This window comes from Lissotriton helveticus, chromosome 3_1, assembly GCF_964261635.1.
Source record: "Lissotriton helveticus chromosome 3_1, aLisHel1.1, whole genome shotgun sequence".
Classification (NCBI taxonomy): domain Eukaryota; kingdom Metazoa; phylum Chordata; class Amphibia; order Caudata; family Salamandridae; genus Lissotriton; species Lissotriton helveticus.
In genome coordinates, this window is record NC_136061.1 from 406,764,217 (window position 1) to 406,785,966 (window position 21,750).

At 45.5% G+C, this 21,750-nt stretch overlaps 1 protein-coding gene across 2 annotated transcripts in view; it reads right to left on the bottom strand.

Moving 5' to 3' along the window:
• HYCC2 (hyccin PI4KA lipid kinase complex subunit 2) overlaps positions 1 to 21,750 on the bottom strand; it is a 671,498-nt gene that overhangs the window by 270,198 nt on the left and 379,550 nt on the right. Inside the window, exons 1-3 of one of the 2 annotated variants that reach the window (XM_078680194.1) lie at positions 11,871 to 12,219; positions 11,646 to 11,724; positions 4,042 to 4,143 (exon numbers count right to left, since the gene is read on the bottom strand). In XM_078680194.1, coding sequence (XP_078536320.1) covers positions 4,042 to 4,143; positions 11,646 to 11,696 — 153 coding nt within the window. In that variant the 5' untranslated portion in view covers positions 11,697 to 11,724; positions 11,871 to 12,219. Of the gene's footprint in view, positions 1 to 4,041; positions 4,144 to 11,645; positions 11,725 to 11,870; positions 12,220 to 21,750 lie in introns of those variants that run through there. The other variant, XM_078680193.1, reaches the window with a different exon arrangement.

Consider the following 21,750-nt stretch of genomic DNA (forward strand, 5'->3'; position numbering starts at 1 on the left):
TATATTCGGGCAACGTGCTTTGAGGTTTCGTTTATAATTTTTTGTAAAACACCCAACATAAACATCAAACGAAACTAAACTCCCACATGATATACCACCATAACTTGTGTGTGGACGGGGGGGGGGGGGAGGAGGGGGGGGCAATAGTATAACAAGGTTAATGCAGAATTTAGGACTCGTGCATAAAATTGGCTTCTGACAGGAAAGGGGGGGCTTAATCAGAAAATGTACTGGCAACGTTTTTGACAAATGGGAGGAATCAATGTAAAAACAATGAGTTACAGAATTCCTGGGGTTTGCCGTGTTGCACAAGCAAGGAAGATGGCACAATAGATCGGTCCAGCAATCCTAATTGCAACAATAGTTTATTTTCCGAGAAAAGATCAGTATATTACCTTCCCATAGAATTTTCTTTTTCAAGCACTGCTAACTCCTTCCTAGAACCCCTTTCAGCTCCAACATGATTGTCTTTGCCCGCCAAGAGGCCCAGTCATATCCCTCTACAGTTCCATGCTTGCTAAGCTCTTCAGCCGCCTAACCTGTGGACGCTGTGGAGTGGGTAGACAAGCTCCTGCTTCCCAAGGGCTCTCGTTGGCCAGCTCTAGCATATCGTGAATAGTGATTTATAACTACTTCTCTGCCAGAGTCCTCTCACTATCTCCCCTCGTTTACTCATGTCCTCTTCCCTTCCTGCCTGTTGGACAGATGGCCAAGGATGGCTACCCAGGAATCACTGCTGGTCTGCCTGGTGAGACACCAGTGTCTTGGGGGAAGACCCCCACCTCCACTCTCATCACTCCTCCCTCATTCCCTCTATCACATCGCTTCTTTTTCTCGCTCCTGGTTTCTCTTCTATTTCACCTGTCCCCTGTGATGACCATCAGGTCTTTGAGCTGACCTCATGGTTACTCAAAAAACAGTATAAATAAGAAACATAAGATCTTAGGACAGCCAGCTCCAACAACCAAAGACACTTTGTGCTGCAATATTACAATTCTAAATTAACTTTTCCTTTACTTTAAAGCACTGCTACATTTCTCTCCCTCTCTTGGTCTTACAAGGTCTCTATACATAGAGATCTCTCTCTGGGTCTCCAGTTCTAGGTTTCCTTTCAATCTATATCTCTGATGCTCTTTCGAATCTAGGGACACACCCACATGTAAGCCCTTAAGTACCCTCCAGAAAGGGTTGGGACAATTCAGAGTTCCCTCCAAGAGGAGGGGCTGGACAGTGGGGGGATACTCCCATCTCCTTGGTCCAGTTTCACACCAGAGCAGGAGCCAACAGCTCCCTGAACTGGTTTGAACTGGACAATGCAAGGAGGGAACCAAATGTGCCCTGTAAGCCGTCTCAGTGGCACTGGCAAGCGCCCCCACCCTGCCCCAATTCATTAAACCCTGTCTGGGAGGTAGTCACACCTCCCTGTGACAGGATATCTTTAGTTCTGCCTTTCCCCTGCTTGAGCTTGGCTAAGCAGCAGGAGACGAGAAACATGTCTATGGTTGGCAGAAGCCCTAGCTTGCTGTCTGGTTCTGGAAGACTGGTACCGGGAGCACCGAGGGACTCCCGAAAGAGCTTTACAGTGCAAGGATTCATACCTCCCACACCGTTTACGGTGTGGGGTTATGATTCCAACATGTTTGATACCAAACATGACAGGGTTGGTTAGAGCCAGTTTAGAGATGGTCATCTCGTAATGACGCATGGCCCCTCTATGAATTATATGGCTGACTCATTTATAATCCAGGAGAATGGACTCCATAGGTTATAGGGGTGCCCGGGCTCATGCAAGGGCACCCTCGCACTTAGAACCGAGCACCCTGCCTTCAGGATTCAAAGGCCTGCCTTAGGGGTGACTTATAGGTTTTAAGTGTAGTGACCTCAAATATGGGGAACCTATATCTGTCATGAGTGGTGCTAGCACCAGCTTACACAGGCTGCAATGGCAGAAATGCAGTTACAGTTTGAGTGGTCTCCCATGGGTGACATAATGCATGCTTCAGCCCAGTATCCAATCTGGGATGTACCCAGGTACTTACCATAACCAATTTAGGGGAGAAAGCACAGAGACTGGGGTACATTCAAACCCCACTCCTAATTCTGATTCGGAATGAAAACACCTTCTACAATTCAGGAAACCTTTTTAGAATTGCAAAAGTTGTTTAGTATATTTAAAAACATTATTTTGCATTGGCAAACAGAGATTTTGTGAACTGCATGGAATGTGCCCACAAAAGCATTAGATACGTCAGGCCATTTTTATCTTAGTGGATCAAGTCTAGAGTTGAGCTAATGTTGCAGACTAAGTATGTGTATTTGAACCAACATCACTGAGTTCCTATAGCCTTAAGTAAAGAGTAGGCTGAGAAGTGTGCATGTAGGTATGTAAAGTACTTACTGTTACCACTGGTTGGTTTCCTCGTTGTTCTCATTGGTCAAGGCCTCCTGTAGCTTCCATTTACTCTTCGGTTGTCCCGTCACCTATGGAGCTTGGCGAAAGTGAAGTTTCCGATCTCTACAGCCAGTATCCTTCCACTGGCTACCTTTATAAAATTTACTGTTTTTGATCAGGCACTCATTAAGAGTGCATGTTTGTGCAGGCCCCATCTATCCCTCTTCATCCCTTCCACCCCCTCTCCCATCCTTGTTCTTTGCCCTGTCCCTCCCACCCCTCCTCCTGCATCTCGTTGCCGTCGTCAGTCCCACACCATCTGGCATCCTTTTTCTTTTCCCTGCCTTACAACAAAAAGTGCTTAGACGGCCAGCGTGGGCTGCGTCATACCTCTTTGTTTTATTTATTTATTTATTATGGCTTGATTTACTCCTTTTAATTATTGATACGTTTTGGCATAATTTCTTGAAGGGAGCAATCATACTTGGGGAGTACAGAGTAATGGAGGGTGGCAACAACTTTGTAAAATGTGCATTTTTTAATGTTTAATTTTATTTGTATGTTGAAGAGTGTGGATCCCTCTTCTCGAAGTATTTATTTATTTAAACTTTTTATTAACAATTTTATCATTATACATCGATGCATTGATTCTCATATTTGCTTGTGCACATAACAGATCACGAGATCCCAATAGTGTAGCAATTTTTCGTTCAATTCAAACATTATAGCTTTAAGGTTTCTTTTGCACCCTTTACTGTTTTATTTATTTTAAACCATCTTTAAAAAAAATTAAAAAACGAATAGCTTATGTAGAGCTATATGGCTTTGTTAATGTTTTTTAAAGATGTTGCACCGCACCATAGGCTGCCGTGCAACATGGCATAACGTAAATAAAAACAAAGCACTATGGTGCAGTCAACACAGCCCGGGTCTTAGTGCTTAGTTTAATTTACTTTGAGCCATGTTGCAAAGTGGCCCGCGCTGTTGTGCAACAGCTTTAGAAAATATTGCCAATAGCTGTCCCCTGCCCCCCAATTACGAGTGCTACTTGCTTGGCGAAGAGCCACCCTATGAGGAAGCACAGCGCCTTGTGAGGGCGAGGGCCCGGCTTCCTGAGGAGGTACTCTCACTAGATGTCTAAAATACGTTCTTACTGGCTACTAATGCACCAGATTCTTTTTTTTTTCTAGCCACATGGTATCAGCCACATGGAAAGAGGTTGTGTGGCCAATTTAACGTTCTGCCTCTCACTCTGGCATACTAGAAGACGAAGACTGAGTAAGGACCTACCCATGCCCATTTCTACCGGCAAGCTTACACTAGCAGTCAACCATTTATAAACACTCCTAATATTAGCAGAAAAACAGCTGAGGTCAAGGGCGGCGATGGCTGGATTGGACTCCGAAAATGTGGCAGGGGATGTGGGACTAGATGCCGGTTCCTTTGGTTACTGAGCCATAGGACAGTGCTGCCACTTGATCACACCTCTACACCTTAAAGAGGTGTGCAACCCCAAACTGAAATGACCGAGTGTTCACTTTCGAATTCATGATATTGTAAGAACAGAGTGCAAAGTTCCACGGATGCCACACTTTTAATGATTAACTACAGTGAATAAAGCTAGGTTGACGGAATGAAAAAACTCCTACCTCGTTATTTGGGTCCTGGATAACCTTGTAGAGGGCCGACACCAGTGTATTTTTCCGGTGCAGGGTTGCTGAATAACCAGACACCTGAGTTTCAGGTAATGCCTACGAAGAAATACAGGGACCAGTTTACCTCGCTGATAAATACTTCACCGGCAGCACTTCCGAGTGACAACATGGAAGGCCCTGCCACAGACAAAGCTGTATCACATATACAAACATGCATCGTGTCAAAAACGTATTGCTTGTAACAATTTCACGGAACGGCATTTATAGGATTTCAGAAATGTTGTAGGGCAAGACATGCGAAAGTTGATTACACATCCCAATGTTCTTGCGAGGTGATGGGGAGGGGTGAGAAAGGTGGTGGTCAACTAAACTCCAGCACGCACTGCCGTTCACTTAAATTATACAGGGACATTGATTATCAACACTTAAATCACTGTCATACACCATTTAGCAATCGCTGCGCCATCCTTCGAGGCATACTTTTTGGCCGACCAACTACAATGGGTGTCCCGATGGACGGCAGGACGAGCGCAGGGAGAGCTGATCACCACAGCTACACAAATTCAAACTCCCGCTGTTCACCGTATGTTACTGCCAAGGGCTGCCCCCCACCCCCCACCCCCAACCCTCCCCCCCCAAACCACTCCAGTTGATGGTGGCACGTGCCTGTCCCACACGCATCCACAGCATGCATCGTGCGGCGCCTCTGTACTCCCCTCTCCTGCCACTAGTAGCACTTCCCAAAGGGCGTACACACTACATAGAGAGAATGTTGCACGGACGGACGGAGCATGCCCTGACGGACGTTGGGGCACTTTACTTTGATGGACAATTGCAGACATTTGAGGCACTTGTAACGGACTTTGAGCTTTCTAGAGAACAGTTTCTGCTGCACAGGCAGCTCTTAAATGAATGTCGTCAACATTGGCACACAATTGATGAAGAATACACACCCGGTCCGTCACGCAATCCTACAAATGGGCTCAGGGCAACACCTAGTTTCCTGGATCTATAAAGTCATACGGTCCCTTAAGCAGCCTACACAAGCATCCCTCAGGGAACAATGGGAAACAGACTTTCGCAGGCCTTTACATGATGGGGAATGGGTCAAAGCACTAGCATTCTCTAAGAAGGTATCTCAAAACTACCGCTTCAAAAACATACAATTACATATCCTGCATCGAGCGTACCTCACCCCTGAAAAACTCCAGAAGTACTTTCCCAGTGGGTCCTTCGCCTGCCCTAGATGCCAGGTGTCCGCTGCCTCATTTTCCCACATGCTATGGGACTGCCCATCCCTCCACAGTTACTGGTGTACTGTCCATAATACCATTAGGACGATCACGGGGCTGCGAGAACTTAACACATGGGAGGCTAGCTATCTGTAAGCGTCACAAACACATGAAAGTAGAAATGCGATTTGCTTCCCTAGTGCTCCTCCTGGCCAAACGGTGTATAACTATGAATTGGAAGGCACCAGAGGGACCCCCTTTAGCGGCCTGGGTGGGCGCGGTCAATAAATGGGGGCAGTGGAGGAGGGAATATTACGGAGGGCGGAAGTCCAGGGAATTCGAAAGCACCCAATCTCCATGCCATGGGCCATGCTCCTTCAATCCTTTACGCAAGAAATGGCGACAGAGGTGGTGACACGGGGGGTGATTACCCAATGGCGTTTGCGGATCCACAGGATGCTCAGGAGGGTACACAGGGGGTCCGGACACCCGACAGGCCAGACCTACAGGCTGCCAATGACCCAACACAACACCATGCTCCCACGTAGATAGCTCTAAGCGCTGTGCCTTCTCCCTCTTTCTATCCACCCCGGCGTACCTACATCAGGATGTCCCTCAATAGTGCAGTTCTCCGATGTTCACCTACTCACATTCACAGCATCCCAGTTTTATGTCCCAAGTTAGTTTACGGTTAGAATGTGGCTGATATTTTCAAACCCCTACAAGCTCATGTACGGGGAGACAATACACATCGCACCCCTAGCGCAACGGGGGGACTGGCATGCGTGAAGGCTGCTTGTAAATGGACATAGACCTATGCGGGTCATTGCCAATTATTGGACTGAGCGAAAAGGCTTAACGTCCTTCACAACCATAGGTTCACATGTCATAATGTTAGGCCCTTGGGCGGGACATATTGTACGCTAATACCATCAGCAATGAAAGATGTGATGTTTGTAAAAATCTCAAATGCCAATAAAAATGTTTTACAAAAAAAAAAAATACACCATTTAGCAATCACTAACTTTTTAATTCTTGGCACCTAAACAAGAGGGCCCACCGAACACCATATTGCTTCTGCGTTATAAGCTATAATACTTCAAGACCAAAAAGAGTTACTAAATAAATCAACAACGGGCCCCAGCTGCCATAGGCCATCCGTTCTTGCATGCATATCGAAGTGACCTTTACTACTGCCTCAGAACAAAAAGCTGCTGTCCTTACGGAGACAGAAAACCTTGCGGCCTGGCCGGCAGAGATGCATGCCAAGCCCTTACTAGTTCAGTTTACTTCTAAGAGCCAGAGTTCCTCTCCCCAGACACTCGGTAACAAATCAATGTGCAGGTCAAGTGCCAAGTTAATTAGCCAAAATTGACACAAAAAGTAAAATCCCTCAAAGAGGACCTGCAACCCGGGGAAAAAACATAACACAAACACTGCCTGCTATCGAAAAGCTCAATTTCAGCACGTGGTTTGCTTTTCAAGCCTTAACATAACCACACCTGAAAAGATGCACCTTTAGCTCAAAAAGTTACATTTTGAAATACAAGTCCTTGAAAGGGCATGGCAACAAACGCAGCAGTTGAAATGTTATTTTGTCAGCCTGAGAGTCCCACGCCAGCATAGGAAGTATGAGCTCTGTAGAGATGTTTGGAGAGCGGCCTTCCCACTGCCACAGTTTGTAATAAAGACCTTTAACCCTGGAGTTTACCTCACAGTCCGCCACAGTACGAAGGAGCAATATTCTGCCCAGGAGCAATATCACTCACATTGTAAGAACTCACCAGGAAATCCCATTGTAAACGTTCACCGGAAAATATGTCTTTAGAGTGGTCCAGTCCATAGCTGAGACTCCGGGGTTTCACAGAAGAGCAGTATCGTTGAGAATTACTACAAGCAACAATCATTTGATTTCAAATTTACATTTTTTAATTTGGAGGATTTATACCATAGAAGCCTGTGTTCTTTCAACAGACTAGGAATTAATATTCAGGACTGTACATTCCTTTTGAAATGCCTGTCCACATTTAGCAGGCAAATTTACTTTGTTATTCAAGCCTAAGAAATAATTTATGCAGAAAGCATGTACATTATGCTTAGCAATACCCGATAAAAAATCATGGATGGGCTCTGCTCCAAGAAGCAGAGTGCTCTGCTGGCATCCTAGGTGTTCAGGATCATATCTGCATTGTAGCTGCAGAGCAAAAAAATGAAAATAAATATACAAGTAAGGCAATGGATTTGAGGAAAAACTCTGGGAACTGCCTTAGTTAGAGAGCAAAATGGCATTTGTACTGCAGCAACATTCTGCAAAAGCATAACATCTTTTGTTACGTTATATGTATTTGCATAGTGCACAACTCACCCGCGGTATAATGGTGCTGAAGGTTGAGCTGTACAGGAAAAGCCGGAGCTAGGGTAAGAGCCAAGCCTTCAGTTTCTTGCTGAATTCAAGAACTGAGGCAACTTTGATGTGCAGGGGCAGGTCTTTCCAGGCTTTAAGAGCGAGGCGTGAATAGGAAGACTGCTGATTCTGCGATTGTAGGGGGAGGGTTGTATAAGTCCAGGTAAGCAGAGGTAACTGGTAGGTTTGTGGAAGCATATGTGGTTGTTGAGATACCCGGGAGCAATGTTGCTTACGGTTTTGAATGTGTGAGGAGTTTGAAGACTGCTCGTTTTGGGGTTGACAGCCAGTGATACTCTTTGAGGTGTGGGGTGATGTGAGTGCAGGGTAGGAGGTTGAGGGTGAGCCTGTCCGCTAAGTTTTATATGGTCTGGAACCTTCTGGTTCGTTAAACATTGATTTCAGTATGGAGTGAGTTGCTATAGTCTAGCTTGGTGGTGAGTAGGATTTGAGCGATAATCCTTTGCATGTTGGTTGGGAGTCATTTGAATAACTTCTACAGCATCTCAAGTATATGGAAGAAGGAGACAGAGACTGTGCTTCACTGGGCCGTCATTGTGAGTTGGTTGCTGATTACTATTCCAAGATTCTTTGCATGAGTTGTCAGGATGGATGTGGGTTAGTCTTTGGCAGATCATCAGGTAGAGTTCCAAAGTGAGGTGCTTTTGCAGAAGATTGATACTTCCGTCTTGTCAGTGTTGAGCTTGAGGCTGATGGTTTTCATCCATTTGGCGAGTGTCGTCGGCATAGACTACTATGTTGATTCTGTGGGCACGGATGATGGTGAAGAGTGGGGTCATGCAGGTGTTGAACAGGGTGGGTCTGAGAGAGGATCCCTGAGGAACTTCACAGATGAGGTCCAAGGCAAAGGGAGTCAGGGCTGAGGTGAGGAAGGAGCAAATCCAGCGAAGGGCAGGTCCCTGGATGTCAGTTTTGTGCAGTTATTAAATAACAATTGGGTGGGAGATAGTGTCAAAGGCTGTGGAAAGGTCCAGTAAGAGGAGGACTGCAGTGTCACCTGCATCCATGATCACCCGAATGTAATATGCGGTGGCGATGAGGGCAGTCTCTAAACTGTGGTTGGACCTGAATTAGGTTTGAGTGGTGTCGTACAGGTGGCTGACAGTAAAGAGGGTGTCTAGGTGTTCAGCCTCTTTTCCATGACACTTGCCAGGTACGGTAGCAGGGTGATAAGTTAGGGGTTTGCTTTGTGTCTACTTAGGGTTTCTTGAAGAGGGCAGTTTACAAGTGTACAGGCAGGTAGCTGTGTTGACTGAGACATTAAGGATCGTTGTGAGGTCTGTGCTGATAGGGTCTAGTCCTTTGATGAAGATGTGGTGAGGGCAGGGGCCAGAGGGTGCTCAGCAGTGTATGTAGTGCATGGTTGTTGCAGTTTCTTGAGTTGTCGTGGTGGGCCTGGTAGTAAGGGTCGTCCTTTAGGTGTTGGCTAAAATGGGCAGGTGGGCTACAAGGGTGGAAGTGTCCAGGTGGAGCTTGAAGTTGTCATAGATATTGGTGATCTTGTTGCTGAAGAATAGGGAGAGCTAGGTGTAAAAGTCCTGATGGGGGTTACGCTAGAGAAGCCTGCTGCGGGAACGATGAAGTCTTTCCCTATGGGGACAGTTTCCCTTGTACTGCTGGTGCTGCTGCCAATAAAGTTGGGGAGCGCAGAGTGTTTGGTGACTGTTTTGCTGATGGTAGTGTATTAGGGTGGATTTGTAGGTGCTCGTGTAGATGTCGTACGGACTTTGTCTCCATCTACGTTCAAGTTCCTTGCAGTTGGTGAGCCTGGATCTTATAAGCGATGCCTCGTAAACAAAGTAGATTGTGGGACGAATTCAAAATGAGACGGGGTGGGGTTCTCAATTGCCATGAATTAAGAAGGAGGAGCGTCCAGGTTTTAAGACGCTGGGCCAGCCGGAATAAATCACCAGTAGCAGGAGCAGCCAGAATGGGTCTGCTGTTCCGGCGTGGGCCCAGAGAAATTCCTCTGGACCCACACCGCAACCCAAGACCGACTCTGGCTGCTCCTGCAACCGGTGATTTATTTCGGCTGGCCTGCGTCTTAAAACCTGGATGAAAGTAGACGGTGAAAGTACAGCTAATGCCAGACAGAGCAAGCCACGTCATGTTAGCATGATAGCTTGTGGTCCAGGGAGTACCTGGCTTGGCAGTTAAGGCTGGACTGTTCCCATGAGGCACAGGGTCAAGACTGATTTGGATATGGCTGGGTCTAAACTGGGGTGGCATTGTGAGCAACAGAATGATGGATTTAACCCTGATCTATTGACTGGGGGGTGAATGTTTGATTTGCTCTGCATTCCGTCCATTATCTTTGTGTCTTTGTAACCTATTCAAGAGCGTTTTTAAATGTTCGGTTTTCAAATTTGCTATTATTTTTAATGTATATGCTACTATTATTTAATTTTCTAAACAGCTGAAGACCAATGAGCTGGTGTCTCGGTCCCCCGGGGTTCCACTGACCACAGCTTAAGATTCAATGCACTAAAGCATCAATGTTGTCTCTTATAGATTGCAATATTTGGTTTGTGGGTATCCCAATAAGAGAAACTGCAGAAACACCAAAGACTCTGAATCAAGACTGAGCCTAAAGCCAATAAACTCAAATCACATTAGTTCGAGCCATCAGTGATAACATTGGCTGCTAATGGAGCAGACTATTACCCTCTGTAATATTTTCAAGTGTACATGTTATGTTAGTAGTGTTTTGTACAGCGCTCGTTCGCCGGTTGATTTCTTGGCGCTGGATCTAGAAAGTGCCGGAGAGTTTAACAGTTCAATTGTAAGCCTGAATGCACAACCACGTTTTAAGCAATTTACCTGGCCCAGAAATTTTGCAGACGTTCCTCCCTCATTAAATGCCAGCCAATAATCCAAAATCCTTTACCATAAAGCCCACCCATAAGTCTACAGTCAAGAAAAATCACATGCATGTCCATTCAGTCTGGCTACCTGGACCCTAGGAGACTATGGAGGATCTATATATATCTAGTGTAAACCAGGACCAGTCTCTTTACCAAGTCGCGCATTTCACACAATCACCAGCAATCCTCATTCCGGGATGTTCCTTTCATGATATCGGTTTGGTTTTGAGGCCAGTTGGTAATCATTCCCTGAATGACACCTGCACCCGATTTGTGCAATGTCTGTACGGCCTATACTCGAGCACGAGTGTGACATCTAAACATTTGCGACCTCGGTAACACAGGGATTGAATGAAAGGGAAAGTACTTTTCACTCTCTGTTCTTCTCTTCCAATGGACATTTTCTGAACAACGTGCTGCGGGGTTGGAAGTAAACAGTTAAAATAGGAATGCTGCGGCAAGAGGAGTCGGGCCTGGGGCAGAGGCTCTCGGCTGAGACATCCCACCACGGGCCGTTCCACCGCTGACCTTAACCTGGGGTCTTCGGTGACACAGACCGGCAATACCACTCTATATACTAAAACTAAACCTGGTTTTCTTACAATCTGTCGTAAAGAGAAAATTTGAGAAAGGTCTTAAAACTATAAAGAACATAACACTGCCTCTAGTAATGAATCGTGAGGGGCGCGCCAGTTTCTGATCTAGGGTGGGGCTCGTGGAAACCGGCTCAGTCGCTGGTTCCCTGAACGAGCAGAGGGTTAGTCAGTTGGGGGCTCCAGTCCACAGGATTCGTTTAACAAACTAGGCAGCAGCCAGTTTTCAGAGACAAACTTAGGGCCACCAAACTTAACGAAGATGCTGACTAAACTTCAAATCAGGCATGGATCATTCAGTGGAGGAGTTTGGATTAACAAATGAATAAAAAATAAAAAAACACAACACACGAATCCTGTAAAAGGCCCCAATCACGCAGAGAAAAACGCTCAGCGGGTAAGGCAGAAGTGTGCAAATCAAGGCCCTGCTCGGGCGCGAGCAGCACGTGCCGAGCACGCGCCACCTTTGACCCCGCCCGCTTACCTTGAACTCGGAGAGCCATTCTTCCACCACGCCCCGCTCGGAGGCCAGCATCTTCTCAGGGCTTCCCCGCCTCTCTCACCTGGGGGAGAAAGAGAAACCAGACGTTCAGTGTGGAAGTGAAGGCCGGGCAACGAGCAGACCAACGCGCTGCTCCTCAGCTCCCTCAAGTGGCTTCAGCAGAGTGAGTGGCATGCCAATAATTAAAAAAAAGTTTGCAAGTCATACAACTCAGTTCTGTAATGGTTCATTTATAAGCGCTTGGAAGCTGCCGGCGGCGAGGGACTGGATTTCAGAGCGCAGGCGGGCTCCGTGCCCGCGGCTGAACGGCACATTAGAGGAGGCCAATGTTCCTTCCAGCCGTACATATCCGGTGCTTTCACCTGGGGCGGCGTGGAGGGAAGGCGCCTGCAACGAACGGGGAGCGCGGGGCGGGGTCACGGGCCGTGCCAGCTAAGAACTTCGCTGGTTATGCTGAATGGGATCGCACATCTGCGCGTCCTGAGAAGCTTCCAGACTCTTTATGAAGGAGGTCCGACAGCTGCCCAGACACGACGCCGCGCTGGCCAGGAAGCTCACCTTTTATACGGGCAATTCCGAAAGGAGGCCACTGGGCAATGGGAAGGCAAAATGAACAAGCATTGCTGACGCCAATAACTTGGACTTTTACCTAGCGATAAAAAGTTCCTTCACCTTCTCAAACACAGATCTTTAACTTCTCTCATTAGTGTTTTAGCTAAGCGAACTAGGTTGCACCAGTCCTGTAAGTGAGAGAGAATTCAAGGGCATTCATTCTGCAACGTCCACCTGTCAGTTACTTACTATTTGTTGTAGGAAAGGCTGCACCGCTGCTATTTTGTGAATCTTTGTGTACAACTTTCAACTATAAAAAAGGCAAAACAATTCACATTGCCAATGCTTATTTTAATGCAAGAGGTGAATAAAAAAAGTGTGCCCTGGCAAAATATGCAAGCAGATGTAAGAAATATTATTATGTAAGCAAATATAAGAAATTGTACTATTATTTGAGTTGGATGCCTACCCACCCCAAGGAATAACCACAACCCTTGTCAAGGTTAACTCTCCAAGTCTCTAAATTAACCTGAGCTCAATCACCTGGAAGGTATGGCAAAGAGCAGACAGGCTTAACTTACACTAGGAGGTCAGAACAGTGTCTCAGTTGGCAGGCTGGCAGAAACCAATCAACAAACACACAAGAGGCTGGTAGGGTTTCAGGGGGCACCTTTAACCCCTTGCATGTGGCTGCGATTCTGCGCCTGTGCAGCAAAATCGCAAGTGGGCAGGTTCATGACGTCCCCCAGCCGTCATCAGCACACGAGCACCACGGCGCATGACGGACGGGGGCCGTCATCAACATGCAAGGGGTTAAGGTGTCCTCTGGGTGTGTGTATTGGTAAATCCATCACTGGAATCTGTGTGGGTTTATCAATACAATATATTGGATACCAAACATCCCTATTTTCAGTGACGCCATCATGTACCTGGGAAACTCATTTTTTCACCAGTGTCCAGCACATGTTTTAAAATAGCTTCCCTGTCCACTTGCACTGGCAGTAATAATACTGACTAGCACAGGTCAGTCCTATGCAGGTATGCCCTCACATGTAATATTCAGAGCCCGGCCTTAGGGCAGTCAGGCCTGCTGCAGGGGTGACTTAAAAATATCACATGCAATGATAGGGGACATGGCACACAGGGATGTATGACGAGTATTCTTTTCACTTTTGTCTGCATGAAGACTCGCAGTCTGCAATGGCAGCCTTGCATGTACTTGGTGAGGGGACCCTTACAGTGGCACAATTTGTGCTGCTGCCCTTGGGGGCCCTCGTTAGAACGACAGGCAGTAGGTACCAGGGGTGCAATTTACTAGGGGCTTACAGAGGGTGCAACAGATTTTATCAATTGGGGGAACAATTGAATATTTTTAGGTAAAGAGCACTGGTACTGGTAATCTGGGTAGCAGGAATCCAGTACACATAAGTCAAAGCTGCATCAAATACTATGGAAAAAGTGGGGGGTTTCAAGGAGGAGTGGATTTGGCACTAATGCCATAGGTACTGCCTTTGGTTCTGGGGACCCAGGTTCGAGTTCTGGGTTCGGCTCAACATTGTGTGATCCTGGGTAAAATCACTTAATTTACCAGTGACTTACGAAAAATGAATTTGACCTTGATTAAAGTCGTTGGTGCTTGTTTAACATGTTCCAAACCCTAGAGCTGTGTCCATAAGTCAAATATAACAAATATTGTGAAGTGTGCCTACCATCTGTCCTCGCTTCTTTCGTAGACCAAATTTAAATGTTTTCTTATACAGCTATTTCTGAAGCTTTAGAAGGCGATCTTCTTTATAATCCAACTATGCTAACAAATTGACTTGATGCTGCTAGAGAATAAAGCTGTATATATCCTCTTGAATCACTTATATCACATGTGTATGATGTAAATGTCCCCTAGGCCTTCTTGGAAAACTGTGGCTGGCCTCCTACTGACATGGCAACACCTGGCCATACTCCACATAATCATGGATTTTTCAATTGTGTCAGAAAGCATGTTTTGTGGAACTTCTTTTTCTGATATCTTGTTTAGGGGCAAGGATGGGGCACAACAGCAGGAGCTGATGACTGTAGAGCTGGGAAACCAGTTTAAATTCTTGATGTCTGCTCAAAATCCTGTGATTCTGGGCAAATCACTTATTCTCCCTGTGCTTGCAAAAAATGAATGTGTGCTTGTGTAATGTAAAAGATGCTTCTGTAAAGCGCTACAATACCTTTAGGTCATGTTTGCGCTATATAAAACTACAAAAAAATATATTGCAAAATGTTGTGAGCACTCCCGTTTCCAGGCACTGCTCAAGACTGGAAGTGGAGCACAACCCAAGGATGGCAGAAGCAAGAATCCATCCACACATTGTCTCTGTGGAGAAAAACATGCACTCCCACACCTGTGTTTTGGGAGTGTTTTTGCTAATCTATCCTAAATTTTGTGTTTTATGTGAAAAATAAAGCACCAATGTAATTTTTTTGTGCTCATTTTTTTCTTGGAGACTTTTCATTGGAACTTGAGAATAAGCACATGCATTACAAAAACTTCAGTTTACTAAACACTCTTACTTTAATATTATTTGCCCTATACAACCTGGGCTCTGCAGGAGGGAATGGCCATCAATGATGCAGAGTACCAGCTTCCAGAACTTTTTTGTCAGGTGGTAGTGGCGGTGGGGGGGCTCAACGTGTAAAAAGGTTTAGATAGGGGGGCTCGGCCGACTAAAGGTTGAAGACCTCTGAAGTAAAGGAATTTAGTTGTTTAGACAGAAATTGTTTCTTCCCTTGGTGTGTTACTTCCTTATATGACTAAAAGCATATTCTTTTCAAAGGATTAAGTACCGATCACACATCAGTTGATACCCCCAACAGAAGCACTGTTTTTCTTTTGCATACTTACTCAGGTTCTGAGGGTTACCCCATTATGTTTAAAAGCAAAGAGTCTGGGTTGGCTCTAAGAGCTTGCACACAAGCCAAGTCTTGAGAATGTGAGGCAGGTAAATTATGCAACAGTCATTCAACAATATAAGAAAGTCTCTTCAAAATTACAAAAAAACGTGTATTTCTTTGACATACAGAAGCAATGTTTTTCTTAGTACATCAGAAAATTTCACTGCATTGAAAAGTATTCACTGAAAGTTATATTTTTAAAATATTTACTTAGAAACATTCATGCCTCCTGACCCGACAATAATGCCATTAGTGAACTAACTGGTAACTTAGTTGTCATGGGCATCTGATATATGGCCTACAGTCTTATTATAGGTGGAGTAACATTTTAGTCTATTAAATCAAACTCAAGAGGTTTTTTTTTACACAGCACATATCCCGAACTTGCATATTTTTCAAGACACTCTCATATGCAATAATGAAGAAAAAAAAGGCACAGTGAAATTAAATATTTGCCTAAGTTCAAACAATTTGGTATGTTCCCAGTCTTTTTGACTTCAAATTGTGCAGTTACGGTACTTGATTGACTATCTTATTCTCTCTTCTGTTTTATATCAAAGGCTAATGCTGGTCTTAATTCTCGGCCCATTAACGTAGAGTGTGGGTGGCTGGCAACAGTCACTTGAAAGCTCAGCTCGTTTTGGTGTTGACCCAAGAGGACCTCAAGGTAAGCCAGAGGCAGGAACTGGCTCAAGCCTCTAGCAGCTCGCCCCCCCTCTACAAAGTGTTGACAGTGTCAAAGGAAAAAGTGTTTTTGCAATTCTGGTGAAGAGGAGGAGTGTTGCTGCTGTTCTTGGCGATCCTTGGAACCACCAGGTCCTTTGTATTGTGCAAAGAACCGATTGGACTGTTACTGCAAACGTTATGAGGAGTGGCACATCCAGAAGAGCATACCTTGGGATTAAACCCTATAACTAACAGTATTGTCTGTCGGACTGAAGAACAGGGACATCCATGCCTAATGAGCAGGCCACGGCACCACTCTGTTTACAATGTTCAAAGGGCAAGTCAGTCTTCTTGAATAAAACATGAGCATCATCAAAGGGAACGATCATAGGACTAAACTGGACCTCACTAAACAGTCAGTGAAGTGCATCCAGGCATAGTGATGCAAGGTAATAAAGAAGCCCACTGACCTCACAACGATTTCACAGTATGTAGGCCAGAGCATAAGAGGTTCTCTTTGGCCTTGTCGTGACCATCATGCATCACGTTTGCAAAATGGTCCCAAAGGTGATCCCGGAGGTTCAGGAAAAATATTTGTGCAATTTGCTAAAGATCATGAGAGTAACAGACCAGAAGACAAGTCGCATTCTTGGAGCAAAAGGGTAAGGCTCCCCAAAAAGAACACCTCCTTCCCCATTTCTTCAATCCTCTTAGACACCCTCTTGGGGATTAGAGAGGAAAGAGTTAGGATTCTGCTTGGAGGAAGAGGAAGCCTGTACCACAACACTCTCCAGGAGCGAGCCAGGGAAGGTTGAAGTGAAGGATGATGGCGCTGGGTTCCCTGATGATACATCATGTGAGCAGAAACTTCTTTACTCCATGTCATCTAAATGAGATCGATAAAGGCCTGGTTGAAAGGGAACAAAGGATGCACAGCAGAGGAGGCAGGCTGAGGAATCTCGGTATGGTTAGCTTTGTTTTCCTCTACAGGCAAAGTCATTCCAGAAACTCAGCAACCTTGCGATGCATGGTCATGAAAGAGGCAACCTCCTCCTTCAGAGGTGCTGATGGACTCTCCAGATCTACCTCGGGAAAAAGGCCAAGACCACTTGCTTTCTGCAGAGCCAAAGAGTCCCCACCATCTGTGCTAGTAAGGGGCAAAAGATTACCTGTTTCATTGCTTTCAACATGGTGGACTATATTGGCCATATGAATGTGGCTAGAATAAGAGCCAAAAATCCCTTCAAACCTGCCAAAGCCCTTCTATCATGAGGTAAAGACCTGCAAAGAACTCTTTCTGCATTAACTGTTAGGCATGGAGCTGGGATCATATCAAAATGGCCTTCGCCTTTAGGAAATTTGCCACATTTTAACAGAGCTGTTATGGTTGGAACGCTGGCCACAGTGTAACTGCCAGTTTCTGTGGCAAAGGAAGAAGTTTGGCCAGTGCCATGGCAGTGTCAGGAAGGTGCTAGGCAGGGTTGCCCAGAGTCCTGGTGGAAACCTAATTGGAGGCCCCAAGGGCCTTGGAAATTTCAGGTGCACCAGACGAAGCTGGAGGATGAAAGAGCCAGCAGAGTCTGGGTGAAGAAAACAAGCTGAGCAGTATCAGCCCCAGGAAATGGAAACACATGGAAGAAAGCAGGATGATCTGGGCTCACAGCCAGTTGCATCTCTGATAAAATAGGCTCAGAGGACAAAGTCAATGCCCAGTAGTCAGGAAATGACCTGGAGCAGTGACGCACCTGGCAGTCATCCTAAGCTCGTGCCATGAAGAGTTCTGCCTTCCACTCCTTCATGGTCTTGGCAAGAATAAAGCTGCACTTCTCACTTGACTCAGAACTTTGTTTGTGCTCCAGGAACCAGAGATAGAAGTCATGGGTTCGAAGAGTGATATCTGCATTTTGTAGGAAGTACAACAACTGAACCCTCCAACAATGACAAACTGTCAAAAACACTGCAAAAGGTCTATTTTGTGGAGGCATTTTCTGTGCGGAGCAACTCCAGATCCCCATTGAAGGCATGGCTAGCTCATCTATTGCTGTCCAATGTCAATGTTGTTGTAAATGTGTCCCTCAGCAGATAGCAGGAATCAGCACAATTCAGATGGATCATTTATTTACTTTGTGGACTTGCACTTTATTATGTCTCCACAAAGGTTTACACTCGATTCTGCTCCAGCATTCTTATCACAACCTCCCGCTCACAGCCCAGAAAGGGCCGCTCCATGACATCCACGCCACAGTCCAGGCCTCTCTTCCTACAGGCCCTGCTCCACTTTCAGAGATCATCATCCTGCAGATAAGCACCGGTCCTGCCTCGTGCGCACAGATCTCCAATGCTGCCCAGAAGAGAGGGGACATCCACCGCCAGTTGACCGGGTGAACAAATCTCCTTCCCTACTCATTGTTTGCTGAATTTATATCATGCGGCTGTGCAACAGCCTACCTCTGATGCATCAAATTAGCTCTGTGGCCATTTTGAGCAGACATGGTATAAAGGGAGAGCCATCATTATATTGTTTTCTGCAGTACCTGCTGCCCTACCAGCCTCCATTTGGTACTAACATGATATGTGGCACTAGGCTTCCATTTCCCACTGTAGGGATATTCTGCCGTGTTGGTATAACTAGCCCGGGAGACCGAGCTCACCCTAGGTGTGCCATGTCAGTTTCTCATTCAAGTCACGCCCCCTTGACGCAGATTGCTGCTGCCTTCCACAATGTCTTTGTATATCGAGATGGGGGTGGGGCTCATTATTAAACCTCACATTCTCCTGTGTTTTATGGGGTGTTATATAATGTTGGTTGCTTTGATAACATGATAAAACTGCAAACGGACTTGCCTCTAGGCATACAAATGTATACTAACGTTAATGGCTATTTATGCAGTGCTACATGTTACCTAAAGGCTCTCAGGTGCACTTGTGGGGGAATCTACTACATGGTTCTCCACTGTTACACACAGCTTTTTATGCTCCATCCAAGAGAAAAAACTAACATGGGAATGCTGTATGCACCCTTCAAAAAGTGCTCTTCCCAAATAACGTGTGATCTACTTAATTTTGCACCATTTTGGAACGAAGATCCACATCTAGGTAAGAAAAGCACCAGGTAACTCTTCTGCACATTTGTAAAACGGGTCAAAAGTTGTAAAAAAAAAAAATGTGCTTGGACTAAAGGTCAGCAGCCAAGGGCATCTCTGTAATATAGCTCATCCGGACAGAGGTCAATTGTGAGCAGACTCCTTATGAGCTCAGATACAACTGGTGCTAATCCTACTTGGTGCACAAATTAAGACACTTGAAGGAACGTGGCATTATAATAATCCATCATTAAATAACAATAACAAGAGGCTGGAAAAAGGCTTTTAAAACCGAAACTCTAGAAAGTGGGCTAAGCGACAATTCTGTAAATCTAAGCTCTTCGGAAACAATTGTTTTTATTTTTTTATATGCAGTTTATCTGCAGCTAGAAATGACTACTTTCTAGTGATGGAGACTAAAGAATAAAAGATCAGTAGTTGAGACACCACTTCTCGTACATGACAAACACTTTGCCTCGATTGTGAAATAAAAACTCAAAAGGCAAGCATAAAAAAAAGAAAAATTCTCTTCCTTTTGTTTTTAAAAAAATCGGCATTATTCCTTCCTGAAATAAGTATTAAGACACCTTGAGAAGAGAACCATATCAAGATAAAGCCGGTTAGAAACCCACGTCTTGGGAGTTCACTTTTGCCTCCACGCTGCAGGGAAACAACCTGGGCCTCGGCTGCGTGCACCTTTGGCACTAGGATTTGAATTTGTGACTAAACATGACCTCTATTTTCTGACGAGAGAGAAGTGAAACAAACTTCAGCTCCAGCTCCATCAATGAACTGCACTGTGACTTGCCCCATTCAGATTTTTGTGGGTATCCACGTGGATGTAAATGAGTCGCTTTCTATAGCGGACAACCAGATCTTTTAAAATCTAACGGTGCCTTACAAATAAAAACACTAGATGACCCTCCTAATATGATGTCGTATTTGCGATACTAGTGGGCATGGTTGAAAGTGTTACTGCAATTACAACCTACATGGAGGTGGAGTAACTAAAATTCACAGGAGAGGGTGAAAGAGACACCTTGAATGAAAACTGTCTCCTAAAGTCGAGTTATAAGCAATTCACAGAAAAGTCTGGTCTAAAGTGGACTGATGTCATTGAGGCACACGACTCTGGAGAACCCCTGGCTCGCCAGTTAATTTGTGCCTTAAAGTTGATAAATTGGTGTATCTGCATTAGCATGCCTCTGGATTTACCAACACAAGTTGATAATTGGAGATGACGATGACTCCGTTATCCCTAGACAAGTGCAAGTCTCTGGATTTGCCAACAATAATTGATAAACTGAGATGATGATGACGAATCCGGTATCCCTACATTAAGCGCATGTCTTTGGACTTATCAACAATAGTTAATAAACAAATGATGATAAATCCAGTATCTATTTAACTCATGGCTTTTGATTTCGCAACAAGCTTGATATGTTGTTTTATTATCATTTCAGTGGCAGCTGCTAGCAGGGCACAAGTCGTAAAAAAAGAAGTGGGGGGACGCTGTCACCGGAAGTGACATCACGACAGGAAGTGACGTCATGAAAGGTGCCGAGCCCCTCGTCCCAGAGAGGCCAAAGAGTGAAGCCCAGCTGTTTGGCAGGGGGGACGGCGTCCCCCCGGTAAAATAAGTGGGGGGGACCGCCCACCCGCGTGGTACCCCGACTCAAGCCCAGGCTGCTAGCAGGGAAAAGTGTTGAGCAGCACGAAAGACAATCATTTAATAAAAAATAAAAAAAGAAGCATTACTTGCCGCCTCGACACTCTTCAGCTTCTGCTGGACAGGCTCCCAGACTCCTCTGCGCCAATCCAGATGCTGCTCTCATGCTGGTATTACCCGGCATGAGAGAAGCGCAGGGATGGGGCAGAGTGGGCTGTTTTATGCTCCAACAGGGGCTGTGAACCTGTGCCTACTGTCCTTCATGCAAAAGCCTGGAGATATCTAAGTGTGCATGTCGGTTTGGCCGTCCTAAGGCGTGCACCTGCAGTACCCTATGCCCATCACTACACCTTCTGCTGTCAGAGGATGGCCCCGGCCTCAAGATTCGACTCCTTCAAGTAAAATAAAATGATACTATAGCAGTTCTATTTATTGCTTTATCATTTTATTTTACATATTTCATCTGCTGGCTCCATCAGTGGGGCGACACTCCTCTGCCAGAACCCCTGGCTCGCCAGTTAATTTGTGCCTTAAAGTTGATAAATTGGCGTATCTGCATCAGCATGCCTCTGGATTTACCAACAATGATAATATAGCAGTTTTATTAATGGTTTTACCATTTTATTTTATATATTTAATCTGCTGCCTCCATCAGTGAGGCGACGCTCCTCCGCCATAATGGAGGAACTGCCTCAGAGTCCTCCATTCCATCTTCAGCAACTGGCCGATCCCCCAAAGAAGACGTGTACGTTTCTGACCTCCAAGGACGATGTCTGCATTTGTTCCAAGGAGCCGCACTGGCGTAACAAAACTTGAGGGAGACCCCCTGCAAAGTACATGGAGGGGCCTTCTCCGGAGTTAATCAGGAGCTCTGGGTTGAGGCAGCCCCCTGGAGCATGCCCCCACCCCCCTGCACTGCTGGGGCTGTGGGGGCCTGCGTTACGCCACTGGCGGAGCCGGCACTCTTCCATTTACTTTTACATTGTGCTGTCTCCTTGCCTGTTGCTCGACAAATAGTTTGTGTACAATTTTAAACACATTATTTAAAAGGGAGCCAAAATAAATCAGCTTTAAACTAACATCATACAAAATAATCATACTGCATTGTTTGGGATTGCAAGTCACGTTGCAGACGATTTTAACCCCAAATTGTGAGTTTTGTTGACGCTGTCTAAGTGGA